This window comes from Rhinolophus sinicus, linkage group LG10, assembly GCF_036562045.2.
Source record: "Rhinolophus sinicus isolate RSC01 linkage group LG10, ASM3656204v1, whole genome shotgun sequence".
Classification (NCBI taxonomy): domain Eukaryota; kingdom Metazoa; phylum Chordata; class Mammalia; order Chiroptera; family Rhinolophidae; genus Rhinolophus; species Rhinolophus sinicus.
Window position 1 is genome coordinate 103,757,648 of NC_133759.1, and position 14,166 is coordinate 103,771,813.

At 52.0% G+C, this 14,166-nt stretch overlaps 1 protein-coding gene across 7 annotated transcripts in view; it reads left to right on the plus strand.

Moving 5' to 3' along the window:
- KCNIP1 (potassium voltage-gated channel interacting protein 1) overlaps positions 1-14,166 on the plus strand; it is a 267,824-nt gene that overhangs the window by 79,936 nt on the left and 173,722 nt on the right. For 2 of the 7 annotated variants that reach the window (XM_019741068.2, XM_019741080.2), the window contains exon 1: positions 8,898-9,486. The exons of 4 other annotated variants lie outside the window; for them this stretch is intronic. In XM_019741068.2, coding sequence (XP_019596627.1) covers positions 9,426-9,486 — 61 coding nt within the window. In that variant the 5' untranslated portion in view covers positions 8,898-9,425. Of the gene's footprint in view, positions 1-8,897; positions 9,487-14,166 lie in introns of those variants that run through there. One more of the 7 variants, XM_074313886.1, reaches the window with a different exon arrangement.

Sequence of the window (14,166 nt, forward strand, 5' to 3'; positions counted from 1 at the left end):
AACCACAGTTTGCTCATCTGTAAAGTGGAGAAGGGAGCAGTACTTGCCATAGAGGTAGTGTGAGCGTGGTTTTGTGGGTAGCTGAGACCTGTAGGCAGCTTCGTCTGCTGTACCAGAAATGTTACTTTGCTTAGTTCTTAAATTATTGAACTTAACTTCTATTCCTAGTTCCAATTCTTCTTGGGGGGAGGGCAGAAAGGAATTCTCAATCAACTCAGGACACCTCCCTGCAGTGTAGCCTGAACATTCTTCTGGGGGCTTATGAACATGGAGGTGTAGGGTAGACTCTACCTCCAGTGTACAGCCAATCACCTCTCTAGGCAGTCAGCCCCCAAACATCCTGGTTACTGTGCATTCTGTGGTCACGGTGCCATCCAGGTCGCAGTGAGGCCCCCGGGCCTAGAACCGAGGTTTGCTGGCTCTCTGGAGCTTTCTAGGCCACGCCCCTCCTGGGTGCAGGGGCGGGATTCTTCACCTTGCCAGAATCACCAGGAGACAGGTGAGGACCCCAAAGATACACAGCCTTGTGCAGTGTGATGTTCCTGCCGCAGAGAGGGCTGGTGGGTGGGGCTGGGAGCGAGACTCAGGGCCATTTCTGCTCTCTTAGGCCCTACTTGGTAAAGGGGCAGGGTCTCCTTGGCCCTCAGATTTCACCAGTCTTGAGTTCAGTTCTGAACCGTGCTGCACCTGAGGAAGTCAAGGCCCAGCCCCTCTCCTGCTCTCTGACTGAGCCCCTGTTCTTCCAGCCTTTTATCTTATACTATAGTGTAAGTCAAAATCCAAGACGGTGGCCCCATTGTTTCTGGGTCATTTTGCCGCAGGCAGTGAGGGCTGCAGGTCTCACATGTGGGGCAGGGTATGTGGTCACAGGAAATAATGGAGCAGACATCCATTGACATCCTTGTGCTTTTAAGTTGCCACATTTGTGCAGCAACTGAAGTCTGGGAGTCAGCCGTCAGCATGATGGCAACCATGAGTTCCCCGCCTTCCTCCCTTCCTGCTCCAGGGTTTCTTCCATCTTTAGGTTCCCACTGTGACAGCAGGGTGCTGAGCGGCTGGGAGCCAGCGCTGACAAGTTCAGTGGGCCGTTCAGGGCCAGGGGCACTCAGCACTGGCTTTATTACTAATCATCCCTCAGCATGGCTGCTGCTCCCGCCCCCTCCCTGCTCACCTCCTCTGGGGTCTTCAGTCTGCAGAAGCCCTGGAGGGAAAGCAGACCCTGCGTGCATCCTGCAGGCTGGTGGGCGAGGCTGCAGCCCCTGCCAGGGCACTAAGGGTATGGGTGGGAGCAGCCCCTGCCAGGCAGAAGGCCAGGACGCTGTGCACCTCCCCTCTGCATCTCTCTTTCGGCTCCAAGGAGCTACAGGATACATCTGAGTCCCCAGTGAATTACTACCGCCTCAGAGAAATGGGACTAGCGGAAATCAGTTACAATAGCAGTAGGAGGGCTTCCGGTTAAACAGGGAGTGTGGGCTCTGGAGTCAGAGCTTCTGAGTTCAAGGCCAGCTCCAGAACTTCCTGTGTGACTTCGGGCAGGTCACGGTCACCGCTCTTTGCTTTGATTGCCTCTGACATAAAATGAGGGTTCCTGAGAGTCCCTCCATCATGGGGTATTAAAATGATGAAGTGGGACCTGACATATGACTGACGCATAGTAAGAACTCCAAGACCGTGACTACGTTGTTCAGGTAAATATTATATAAGCGAAGGAGAACAAATTGGGGAGTGAACACAATTGATTCCTGGACATTTACCCAAGGAAATTATGGATCCATGTTTTGTACACACTTTAAAAAGAAAAATTCTGCCTGTGGTTTCTGTCCTCATTTGCCCCAGCCGTTTCGGCATCACCTGTCCCCCCTGCCACATCGCTGCAGCAATTCCCAGGGCCACCTCCACACCCCCTCAGCCCTGCTCTGCCCTGACTCTCACTCAAGCCCCCCACCCCATCCCTTTCTACCTGGATTCATCCTTGATTTCTACACCCATCTCTACTCTGACATTTGCCCTCCTAAGCTGACCTATGTCCCACAAACTTGCTGAGTCCAAACTTTTGTTTCTCCCCAGGACTTTGGGTGGGGCTGGCCAGCCTGGTGAAAGTCGGGAGGGGGCCGTTTCCTCAGTGGCAGAACTAGAGAGGCCATTCCCAGTTTCTTGGTAAAGTCTGGGATGTTATAGTGAGCTGTTTCTCTGCTCTTTGCCCCTTAGACTCTGAGTTCCTCAAGTATAAGTGTCTTCAACCCTGAGACCCACTTGGGATGTGATTAAACAAGAGGCACTCACCAAATTGTGACTGAATGAGTGAGTGAATGATGGAGGTTAATGATGATGGTAATGACAACCCACACCTTACGCTGAACCTTGCAACCTACCAGGCACTGCACTGAAGTACTTGCAAGCTTCTTCTCATTTAATTCTCACTCCAGCCCTAAGGAATAGACGCCATCATTGCCCCCATTTTACAGATGTGGAAGCTGAGGCTCAGAGAAGTTCAAGTCACACAGCTAAGAAATGCCTGTGTCAAGTTTTCCTCCTTAGGACAGAGTTTCTTCACCAGGTGCCCACAGGTGTGTTTCAGGGGAGAGAGTCATGATCACCGTAAAAGTTTATGCAAAGTGTGAGTATGTACATGCATGCATGGTTATTTTGGAGGAGAAGGTTCACAGGTTTCATCAGATACTTACGTGTTTGTTTGAACATACTTGAATCCATCCATCTCTCCCCCTTCCTCCTTCCTTTCATCCATTCCTAGAGAGCCATTCGATCAGTATTCAGGGAGTAGCTGCCTTGCACCTGGCCTGGACTCCTCTAGTTTCCACAACACACCACACTGCTTCATATAATGAAAGCCGAGATGCTCTGGAATGTCCTTCTCCCTCCTCCTGGGTCTGGGTAACACGAAAGGGCTTTGCTGCCAGCATCCATCCAGGCTGTGTGGGTGGCTGCACTCTGTCTGAACTCATCTCAGCCCCTGGTGGAGACTGTTCCAGCACTACAGCATGAAGGAGGAAACTTTGGGCAGTGCAGCCGTCAGGACGTGAAAGGCAGCCCCTGTGTCCTGCCTTCCCCAGTGTCCCCTGCAGCTCACGTCAGTCCTGCTCCCTCGAGGGGCATGATCAGCCTTGACAGATGAGGGTATGCTTGATGCAGAAGGCTGTGGCCCCGGACAGGCATGTCCCAAGCCCCAGTCCTATTGCAAGGTCTTTTCTCCTCCTGCAGAGGTGAGAAGAAGGTATTTGCAAAGGAGACTGGAAGGGGAAACTGAGGAATGGGAGAGTTAGTATTTTCTGAGCCAGCACTGTATTAATGCCAGGGAGACACTGAACTGGGCTCTTCTTTAATCACTAACACCTTCAGCCTCACCCTGCAACTGACATTGGTGGGATTTTTCTAATCGTGGAAATTGAGGCTTTCAGAGGTCACATAACTTGCCAGAGGTCACAAAACAAACCTCGCATTGGAAGCCTAATCGCCCTGCCTTGAAAACTGTATCCACTCCCCTGCCCTCTGAGGATCTATCTGTACTTGTGACATCACTTCATAATATGTGAAAAGTTATCCTACTTGGCTTCTCTGAGCATCTCCCCCAAACTCCCCCTCCCCTTGTTTCTGTCCCATCCCATTGGCAGTTTGTAATGAAGAAAGGATTTGTCTTCAGTCCTACACCTCCAGCTCCCTGAGGCAGGGACTCCTGTCTCTTCTGGCTCTTTACCAGTCCACATACTTATTAGGTTGGTGCAAAAAATCATTGCGGTTTAAAAGGTAACAATAATTGCAAAAACCGCAATTACTTTTGCACCAGCCTCATAGAATCATGCCTGGCAGGGAGATTAGTGCTTCATAAATATTTGTTGACTGGATGAATGTATAACTAGATGAGCCCCAGAGCAAATAATAATAAAGGGCATTTGCAGAGAGCTTTACAGAGAGACAAAGCACTGTCCCTTTACTTTCTCTGACCCAGTCCTCACATCCACCCTTGAAGTGGTGCTGCCTGAGTAGCACAGATGAAGCAGCCCCGGCCCAGAGGTACATTTAATAAGAAGAGAGGGACTTGCTCCCAGGGCTAATGGATGGCACCCCTCCCCCTGCCCTGTATGATCTCAGTATGAGTGTTAGTGGAGCACGGAGGGCATCCTGGGCCAGGCTGAGCCGTGGGGGGAGGGGGGGTCTGGGGGGATGGAGTGCCTGCTTAGCTTTCGAAAGCTCAGAGTCTATTCGAGGAGGCCAGACGTATGCATGCGGGATATTTGGGAAACGGTACAAGACAGCAGCTAACATAGTGCTGAATGGCACACAATCAGGTGCCAACCACATTCCCTTCTTAACTCATCTGAGTCTTTTAATACCAGATGGGGACCCTGAGAATAGATTTCCTATAAAACAGATGAAGAGCAAAGACGGGAGCCAAGGCAAAGGCTATGGTTCACGCACTTTTATACCACTCGAGCCCAGCACGATGCCTGGCCCACGGCAACAGCGACAGTGGCCATCCTGCACCCATAACCGGCCACACTATGTGCCAGGTACCTGCTAAGGGCCTTACAAATATGACCTCGCCACTCCTCACAGCAACGCTCCACGGTAGGTACTGATGCAGCCCACAGAAGGTGAAAGTGGGGTTCAGAGAAAGTACGCGTTGGGCCCAAAGTCACACAGCCAGTGAGGAGCGAAGTCAGGATTTGAACCCAGATCTAGCAGCCCCCAGATCCAAGTTCTTAATCTGACACTGCTGCCTCCGTGTGCGGTGGGAACTCGGTGAAATGCCTTTGCCCACAAAGAGGGGAAGAAAGTCGGCTGTGTGTTACATGAACACAGACAGCACATACATGCTTTAACAGGATCCCTGAAGGTCTGTGACCATCTCAGCCCTCCCTCCTGAACAGCCCCCCAGGGCTACCCTAAAGAGTCCTATAGGGGTGCTCATGGCAGAGGGAAGGGAAGTCTTTGCCTCCAGAGCTTTCTGACGACATGGACGGCACTAGGGTTATGAATTAGTCTGCTTGGGCTGCTGTAACAAAGCACCACAGACTGGGTGACCTTACCAATAGAAACGTATTTTCTCACAGTTCTAGAGGCTAGAAATGTAAGATCAAGTTGCCAGCAGGAATAGAGTTGGTGTCGGGTGAGAGCCCCACTCTTGGGTTGCAGATGGCTGCCCCCTCCTTCCTGTGTGCTTACGAGGCCTTTCCTTGGTCATGGGGTGGGGGGAGGCCAGTGGGGCCTCTCTGATGTCTGTCCTCATAAGGACGTTAAGGGCACAAATCCCATGGCATCAGGACACTGCCCTCATGACCTCATTTAACCTTATTACTTTTTAGAGGCCCGTCTCCAAAAATAGCCACACTGAAGGTTAGAGCTTCAGCATATGAATGGGGGTAGGTGGGGGACACAAACATTTACCCCATAACAGGATGGATGAGGGAGGAGTCAGAGCTGGAGATGGTACATGAGCTAGCTCACCTTCTGAGGAGGATCCATAGCCGTTGCAGGCCAGGTTGGATGGGGCTGGCAAGAGCCCCTCAACAAGCAAACCACATCCTGCCCAGCAGGGCAAATGGCCCCTGCAGCCAGTTGATTGATGGGAGGCTCCCTGTCTCCCCACAAAGTTCTCTAATGTTCTCTGTTGCAAATCCCCAAGAGGCAGGGAGTGGGCCTGCTGTCCTTGTTCACTCTTGTCCCTCACATTTAACTCAGTCCTCCTCAGATGCATTCTTTCTGAGCATCTCCTGGGTGATGTCTGCTGCCTTGTACAGTGCATGTTTGTGTGTGAGTGTGTCCATTTGTAGGTAGATAACACCTACCACTCAAGGCATCATCAGGAATAAATGAGCTATTGTACATGTAAATATCTGGAACGTGGTTGATGTATGAGTGAGTAAGTATTTGCTGAATGAATGAATCTGTCCTTGGGAGAACATGCTTCTTCCTTTGAAGGGCAAGGATGATCTAGTACCGTGTTTCCCCGAAAATGAGACCGAGCCTGACAATCAACTCTAATGCATCTTTTGGAGCAAAAATTAATATCAGACCTAGTCTTATATTACTATAATATAAGACCGAGTCTTATCTAATATAATATAATAATATAGTGTAATATAACCAGGTCTTATATTAATTTTTGCTCCAAAAGACGCATTAGAGCTGATTGCCTCGCTAGGTCTTATTTTCGGGAAAACACGGTAATTGTCAGTTTTTACTTATTAGTCAGGTCACTAAGCAAAGAAAATTCATTCATTCACCCATTCATTCATTTACTTACTCAACACAGATGGACAGCACCCCTGTCAGAAACCAGGGGTTAAGCAGACAGTGTAACACTATATCAGTAGTAGTCCTTGCTCTTAAGGAACTTGCAGTCCAGAGGGCGAGACAAAGGAAGGGGCAGTGAGAACCAAGGGCACACGTACTCTGATGGAAGAAGAGCTTCGAGTACCGCAGGGACCCAAGGCAGGAACCAAGCAACAGAGCACCAGGGAAGGACTCCCTGAGGAAAGGCCCCCGAGGTAGCTCTTCAAGGATGAGCAGCAGGTCACCAGATGGAGAAAAGGCTGAGGGACATTCAGGGCAGAGGGAACAGCATGGGCAAAGGTCCTGAAACACAACCATAGAGGGCGCGTTGGGGGACTAGTGAGGGTCTGTGTGACTGGAGCCCCAAAAGGAGCCCCAGGGAGCAGGGGATGGGCAGATGAAGCCAGGCCACAAAAGGACCTCATAATTCATGCTTAAGCAGTTTGGACCTTATCTCGGTGACTTCACCTATTGCCACTGCCCCGAGGCAGCCAGGTGTGACCATCTCGGAGACCTTTTACTATTTCTGATCTGTAGAATGGAGCAGTTCAACTGTACTTGGTTTTTCAGAAGGTTTGGGGGAGGAGGAAATGAGAAAAAGGTATCCTAGCCTTTTTTTTTAATTAAAATGTATTGGGGTGACAATTGTTCGACAAGTTACATAGGTTTCAGGTGTACAATTCTGTAATACATCATCTATATCTCACATTGTGTGTTCACAACCCAGAGTTGCATCCTAGCCTTTTATAAACTCTCCAGTGCTGGTCCTGGCCTTTAGGAAAAATAGAGATTAGCAGAAGCCCGAGGGTGGCGTGGTTTGGTGCTCTGTCCAGTGATCTGAGAAGCTTGGGGGCTGCACCACCCTCCCCCCAGCAAAGATCTTGCCTGTGTGCATTGAGTTCTGGCTGTCCTGATGGGTCCTCTCATGACCTCTGGCTGCACCCCATCCCCACCCTTTTTCCCCAGCAGGGAGGGCAGGAGGGAGGCAGGGCCAGCCGCTACCAGCCCTGCTCCATCATCCAGGATTCCAGGCCTCCTGGACTAGAGAGATAGCCCTGGCAGTTAGGAGAGCTAAAGCTTTGAGTCTGGTGGGACCCAAGAGGAACTCTTCCCAACTCAATGTCCCCAGTGTCCTCATCTGCCAATGGGAGGTGGTGACAGAGCCTTGGACTCCACGTTCTAATCCTGAATTCTGGCTGGGTCACTTCAGGGAAATGTCTTAGCCTAGGTAAGCCTCTGTTCTTCTCTGTGGTGATGATCAGACAGGACCTGCCTAACTCTCAGGGTGTGGGTGACGTAGGGTGATGTGCTTTATACAGCAATGGGCAGTGCGCTGAAAGGGATGGGTGTTATGACGTGCACCTCCTCTGTTGCACGAAATAGGACATGTGCTTGAATTTGAGAAAGCATTAAGTGCCGAATAGATAAAGAAAACAACTCAGGGTCCCTGGCCAGGTTGTAGGCCACCTGTGTCCTTGAAGGACAGCTAATGGGCTGGAATGAGGAGCAGCAACTCCTGAGAGGCCGTGTGTCCTGGAGGTATGGCTATGTGCCTGTGTGGCTGTGTGCCTGTGTGAAGGTGGGTGACCGTGATACCGTTTTGCACTGACTATGTGTGCGTCTTCGTGCCTGTGTGTCTGTGTCTTGTGTGGGGTCCTATGGATGCACCTGTGGGTGTACTATGGCTGAGTGTGTCTGTGTGTACACCAGTGATATCCACGTGGGCTGGTGGGAACTGTGCCCACGTTTGTGGGACTATGTGTGTGTGTGTGCGTGTTTAGGAGGCCACATGTTGGGGGACCCTGTGACCTGCAAACATGGTAGAGAGTGGGAATCCAGGCAGCTCTGACTTGGGGGAGGGTTAGCTCCACAGGCTTTCAGGGAGCAAGCCTTGCATTTCAGCACCATGGAGAGCTGGAGAGAACCAGAAGGGATAGACCCCAATTTTGCCCTTTTGCATGAGAAGCTGAGATGGGGGTTGTGGTCTGTGTGATGTGGAATGAGGACTCACAGAATGGAGACTGCTTCCTAAATTCAGCCATCGCCCCCTCAGCACTAACTCACAGTCTGCCCCATAGCTGATGCCTAGTTAATTATTGGGGAGGTTGGAGAAGGGGGAAGTGAGGGAAGAAACAGCAAGGGCCCAAAGGGGCTGAAGGTTCTTTCACCCCATTCCCAATCCTGTCATTAGAAGGTGGCCCTGGCCTTTCCTCCTCCCATGAAAACCCAGTAAGATACATGTTTTGCAACCCTTCTTAGGTAGGACACACTTGTTCCCCACCCCATGAATTCAGGCAGTGAATTAAATAAGATTTCCCTTGAAGTCAAATGAAATCACACAACACACACACCCCCACACACGCACAGGCACACACACGTTCTTCCAGGAGCATCTGCTGCCCCCTGAGCCCCACCCATCACCCGGGTGCCCGCCGGGATCTGGAGCGTAGCCTCCGGAGTCCGCACACCCTGCACGTGCCGGCGGCAGAAGTGCCAGCAGTAGCGCGGTCCCAGGCGCCCCCACCCCCACCCCCGCGTCCTGGCTCCGCCCCGCCCCGCCCCGCCCCTCCGGGGTGACCCGCCCGCGGGCATCTCTCTGCCCAGCTCAGGTTCGCCTCCAGCGCGCGGGCCGGCAGCAGGCAGGCGGGCGCGCGGCACCGCTCCGCGCGGTCCCCGGCTCCGTTCATTCATGATTGGTACTCGGCCCCCCCATACCCAGTCGGAGCGTCGGGAGGGGAGCTGCGCGTGCGGCAGGAGGGGCGGGCGGAGCGCAGCTCCCGCACCGCACGCGGCGCTGGCTCAGGAGCCTCGGCCCAGCGGGCGGCCGCCCGGTGTCTAGCGCCAGGCAGGCTCCGAGGCACCGTCGTCGGCCCTTCAAGGGGAGCAGTCGGCCCGGCTCCGAGGGCTCGCCGGGAGCCACTGGCCCTGTGAGTCAGTGCATGTGCGGGGCTGAAGCAGGAAAGAAAAGGCTCCCGGCGCCCCAGCCCCAGGCTCACTGAATACCAAGCTGCAGGAGGGCTGCCGGGTGCTTTTTTCCTCCCCCAATTCACAGTAGACGATCCACACTGATTTCTTTCCAGGGAAGGGGAGGGGCAGGGCCCGGGGTCCCAAGTCGCACACAAGTCTTCGCTGCCATGGGGGCTGTCATGGGCACCTTCTCGTCTCTGCAAACCAAACAAAGGCGACCCTCGAAAGGTAAGCCACCTCCTTCTTCCTTTTGTTCCCCCGGCTGGGTTTGGGGTGCTGGGATCTGAGCTGGGGTGTGCCACCTGCCTCCCATGGCCCAGACTTTTCTCTCTCCGTGAGGAGCGGATTCACGTTCCTGTATCCAAAGGAATAAGAAGCTGGCGGGAGGATTGGTGTGAATCCCTGTGAAGGCTCAGAGGATGAGCCAGAGTGGGTACCTGGGTGACGGGTGCCAGGACCCTTCTCCTGGGGAAATCCCTAGGAGCAGAAGGAAGGGGCACATTCACAGGTGGAAGTGACGGGGTGTCTGGGTGGAAATGTTGGGAAGCTCTTCCCGTTCCCATAAGGGCAGGCGATTGTGCCAGTGTGGGCATCCAGCGAGGGTGCTCACACATTCACTCGCTCCTCCTCTGGGCTGCGATGTCGGTGCAGACCTGGGAGTCCATCACCAGGGAGGGAGTGCTGCGTCTGCCCACCCCAGAAAACCTCTGCAAGCCAAAAGGAATCAGCTGCTGCCAGGTGGTAAAACTCCCAGGGCTCATGTCCTGGTGACTCAGGGCATCACACGAGGGTGCTGCCACGATCTGGGAACCGCTGGGAGCCGAGGGTACTGTCAGGGTGTGGCAGAGAGGTGAGCTTACATCGAAGATAAGGAAGCATGGTGTCCTGGAGTCCCTTCTGCCGTGGTCCTGTTCCATAGCTGCCTTTCCCCAGCTGAGATGTGCGCAGTCTCTCCAGTGGGACGGTTGTCAAAGGGGTCCATGGGAAGTCGAGGGGGACTCTGCAGGCCTCCTCTCCAGCAGTTAGAAAGTTGGTTGTTGGGATAAAGAGACTGGATGCAGGTACGGAAAAGAAAAGGATGGGTTTGTTTTAATTCTCAAATACTATTGTGAGTGGCAGCAGGATTTTAAGTAACCTGACAGTGAGCCCAGGTTCTGGCTACAGGTGGGGTTTCAGCTCTCACGCCTTATGCTAGCTGGTGATTAAATCTGTATTCACCAGCATTTATGGTGCTGATGGTGGACGCCAGGGTACACCCTAAGAGTCTACTCTCAGGAGTTTGGTTGGTTTCACCTGAGGTATGAGGGGAGTCTGCATCGCAGAGCTCCCCACAAGGAACCTGTCCAGGAGGGGTCCAGCCTCTGGCCCAGCCCTCGGGAGACATCAGCCTGACTGAACATGGAGGAATGAGATTTCTGGTTGAAGGTCTTCGGGGATGAAACTGGGTGGGGGGTTACAGCCTAACACATGGAGAAGGCTTTGGCCCATTTGTCCAGCTGAGTTATACATCCTGGCAGGGAAGGGACTGGTCTCTCTTTTCGCGGCCGTCCTAGGCAGGAAGAAAGGTCTGCAAGCCTTGGCATAGGACCGTGATGTTCTGAGCTGCTCCTCGCAGATCCTCAGATGCTGCTTGACTGGGATCAAAGTTCAGCACCAATTTCCCATCTCCTCCCCCAGCACGTCTGACCACCATGAGGTCCCAGGGGCCAGGGGACTGAGGAGACAAGAGACTCAGGGGTTTGTTTTAAAAGATCGTCCATGCCTGTCATGCTCCTGGAGAGGCAGAGAGGTGTCCAGTGGAACCTGTGTGTGAATGCCACTCTGTCACTCTCTCCCTCTGTGACCTCACGCAAGTCCCTTCACCTCTCTAAGCCTGTTTCCTTATCCATAAATTGGATAAGAATACTACCTCTGGGTGTGGGGGAAGTGTTGGCTACAGCCACGGGGACCTAGAGGAGATTGTTGAAAGGACATGAAGATCAGATGAACGATGGATATGGACTTCCGTGCACAGAGCTGGACAAAGATTTAGAGCTCAGACATTACCATCTACCACTCCCTTCTCCTGCACACAACTCCCAGTCCACCCAGATAAATTCCTGCAGGATTCCCACAGGCCAAAGCTCTCTGCTTCTCTCCCAAGATTCTAAGAAAGAAAAGAGGGGCATGAACATTCAGTGAGCACCTACTGTGTGCCAGACACAGTGCTGGGTGCTTTATCTGTGCATTCATATTGAACTCTCATAAGCACATGTGTTTGAAGCTTCTAGCAGGTCCAGGGCTGCTAGGCAGGCTGCCAGGACTGGCTGCCCCAAGCTCTGAGCTGTCAGCCTCTCTTGCACAAAGCCCCACCCCACTGGCTGGAATTGTCCAGGGCTCCAGCTGTGCGCATTCTCCTGGGCATTTGCCCTGGAGCAGAGTTTTATCTTACTGTCTTGCTCCTTGCAATGCTAATCAGCAGAAGACCCTTCCTACAGAGAGAGGCACTTTACTGGGTAGGCAAGTGGTCAGGGATTACTTCCTGGCCACATCCCTTCCCCACTCAGGACCTGGGTTTCTCCTTTGTAAAAGGAGGAAGTCACATGAGACATTTCCTCAGGTTCCGTCGGTTCTCAAATTTGAAGATTTTTATTGCTGATGCTCTTCCCAGAGCTGCTACTGTGATCTCTGAGACATCGAGCTCAGATCTAATTAGATGCAGTCAGAAAGAGTGGAGGAGATTTGCAACTCAGACGTCAGTCTCCCTGCTGGGTTCAAATCTAGGCTCTGCCACTTACTAGCTATGTGACTAAGCCTTATCTTCGTCAACTATAACACAGGGACAGTAGTGGGTTACAGTCTTCAAATAGCCATGTGTTTTGTGGATTTCAAGGATAACAGAAGTCAAATGTTTAGCACAAGCTCTGCTCCATAATAAGTGGTCAGCAAATTTCAGCTACTATGAAATGTATGTCTCTACTGTTTGCGGCTTCCAAATGCCTAGAGTAAGGCCATCCTGGAAGTAGTCAGTGCCTCTGGGAGTCCTAAAAGCTCATTTCTAGAGCCCTCTTCCAGCCCTGTCCAGGTAACAACTTGGACCCAAAACCCGGAGGCATAGAGGCTGGTCCTGTTGCTGCGACCCTGCTGATCTCTGTGGCTGGCCCTGCAAACGTCATAGCTTGCCCAATGAATACCCTGCATGTTTTGAAACTATAATTTGGTAACACACATATATTTTTTAAATAGGGCAAAAGCTCTGCCTGATTAGTGCTGAGAGAGGGGTGTACCTAGCCCCGCCTGGGTGTCCAGGGAGAGCTTTCTGAAGGCAGCAGAAATCCAAAGTAGTTTCAGAGTTTTGATCTGTTTGGGATCTTTGTTTGTGTTTAATTAGAATGGGAAAGCCCTGCTTTTGGAGATTCAGCCTCTGCTGAATCCAGGTAGAATTTCTGATTCCAATGGTTTTGCATGTTCTTGTCACACCAAGGACGTTGCTCTGGGCTTGGGGGAAGAAGTGAGAAGGGTTGGGGTATCGAGGTAACCAGAGGAAGAGGATGCAAGTGCTGCAGCTGGGGGAGTGAGGGACAAGAGAATTTAGGGAGAGCATCACTAGACCAAGGCCGTCCCTACGGAGACTTGCCCGTAAGCAGATAATCCCACGTTGCAGGGGTGGCTGAGTTATCAGTCTGCCACGGTGGAGGGAAAGCACTCAGAACCTTCAGGAAGGGCTGAGCTTGGGATCTCAGAATGCTCACTGAACAGATGAACAGACTGCCTCCCACAGCTATTCACTGCTTTTCCTCAGGCCACATGGCAAGGTAGAGACAAATATGGGACTGGTCCCCTGAGGCCTAGATCAGGGAGCACCTGGGAGAGCTTATGGAAGCAGAAGGCTCCTGGTGAGGCTGGATTTGGGGACTGGTGCTTGGGGCAGGATTTCCAACCAGGAGAGATCTGGGAGACGGACGAGAGGCAGTGAAGTGTAGAGAAGCAGTAACCCTCCTGTCACAGGGGCCTGGCCTCCAGAGACCTTTGGCAAGTCATCTCACCTTGGAAATACCAGTTTCCTTATGTCTAAAAGAGGAATGCTGATTTACAGAGGCATGTGTGCCTTGGGCATTACCTGTTTCTGCATCTGTGTCCATCCTTTACACCCTATACTACCCTTCCCCCCACCTCCTTGTCTAATAGCTAAAATTCTACCTACATCCCAAGGTCTCACTCGGCTGTTTCCAGATTCAGGAAGGCTTCCCCAATCCCCAGAGAAAAGTGACTTCTCCCATCTGAATTCCTGCATCTTTTAAGGTGTACGTTCTCATGACTCTCAAGTCATGCTTTGAATTAGGCAGTGGATGGAAGTATTAACCCTCTGCCCCCACCCCCGAATGTCAGCTTCTTGAGGGGAGCTTGTCTGAATCATCCTTTACCGTCCCCAGCTTGGCTCCTTGCACATAGTAAGTACTCAATAAATCTTTTCTGGAAGAAATTGTGGATAATGGAACTGTTGGCTGTTATTTCCTCGAATTGCAGACCCTGCAGGAAAAGTTAGCTTCCCACTGGAATTTCAGTTACTAACCTGGAATGAATTCTGTTATTTGGTCTGTTGACTTTGAATTGGCTTTGTCTCCAAAGTGTTCTGAATCTGTTTACCATTTAGCAAGGAAGTGCTGAGAACAGGTTTCCCATTCCCCAGACCCCTGGCAGTCAGGAAAGTATAGGGAGCTCACCCCCAGGGCCTGGTGCCATTCTGGTCCCTCAATCCCAGAAGAAATTCAGTAGAACTCAAGTAGGACAGAAAGAGGGAGATGGAAGAGACTGAAAGATGGAAGTGAAGGGGCTACTGCCTAAAATAAGTGCAACTTTTCAGTCTTGGGCCTCCATGTACATCTAGAAGGGCTTTGCTCAATAAATGCTTTGTAAATGTGCACGTGA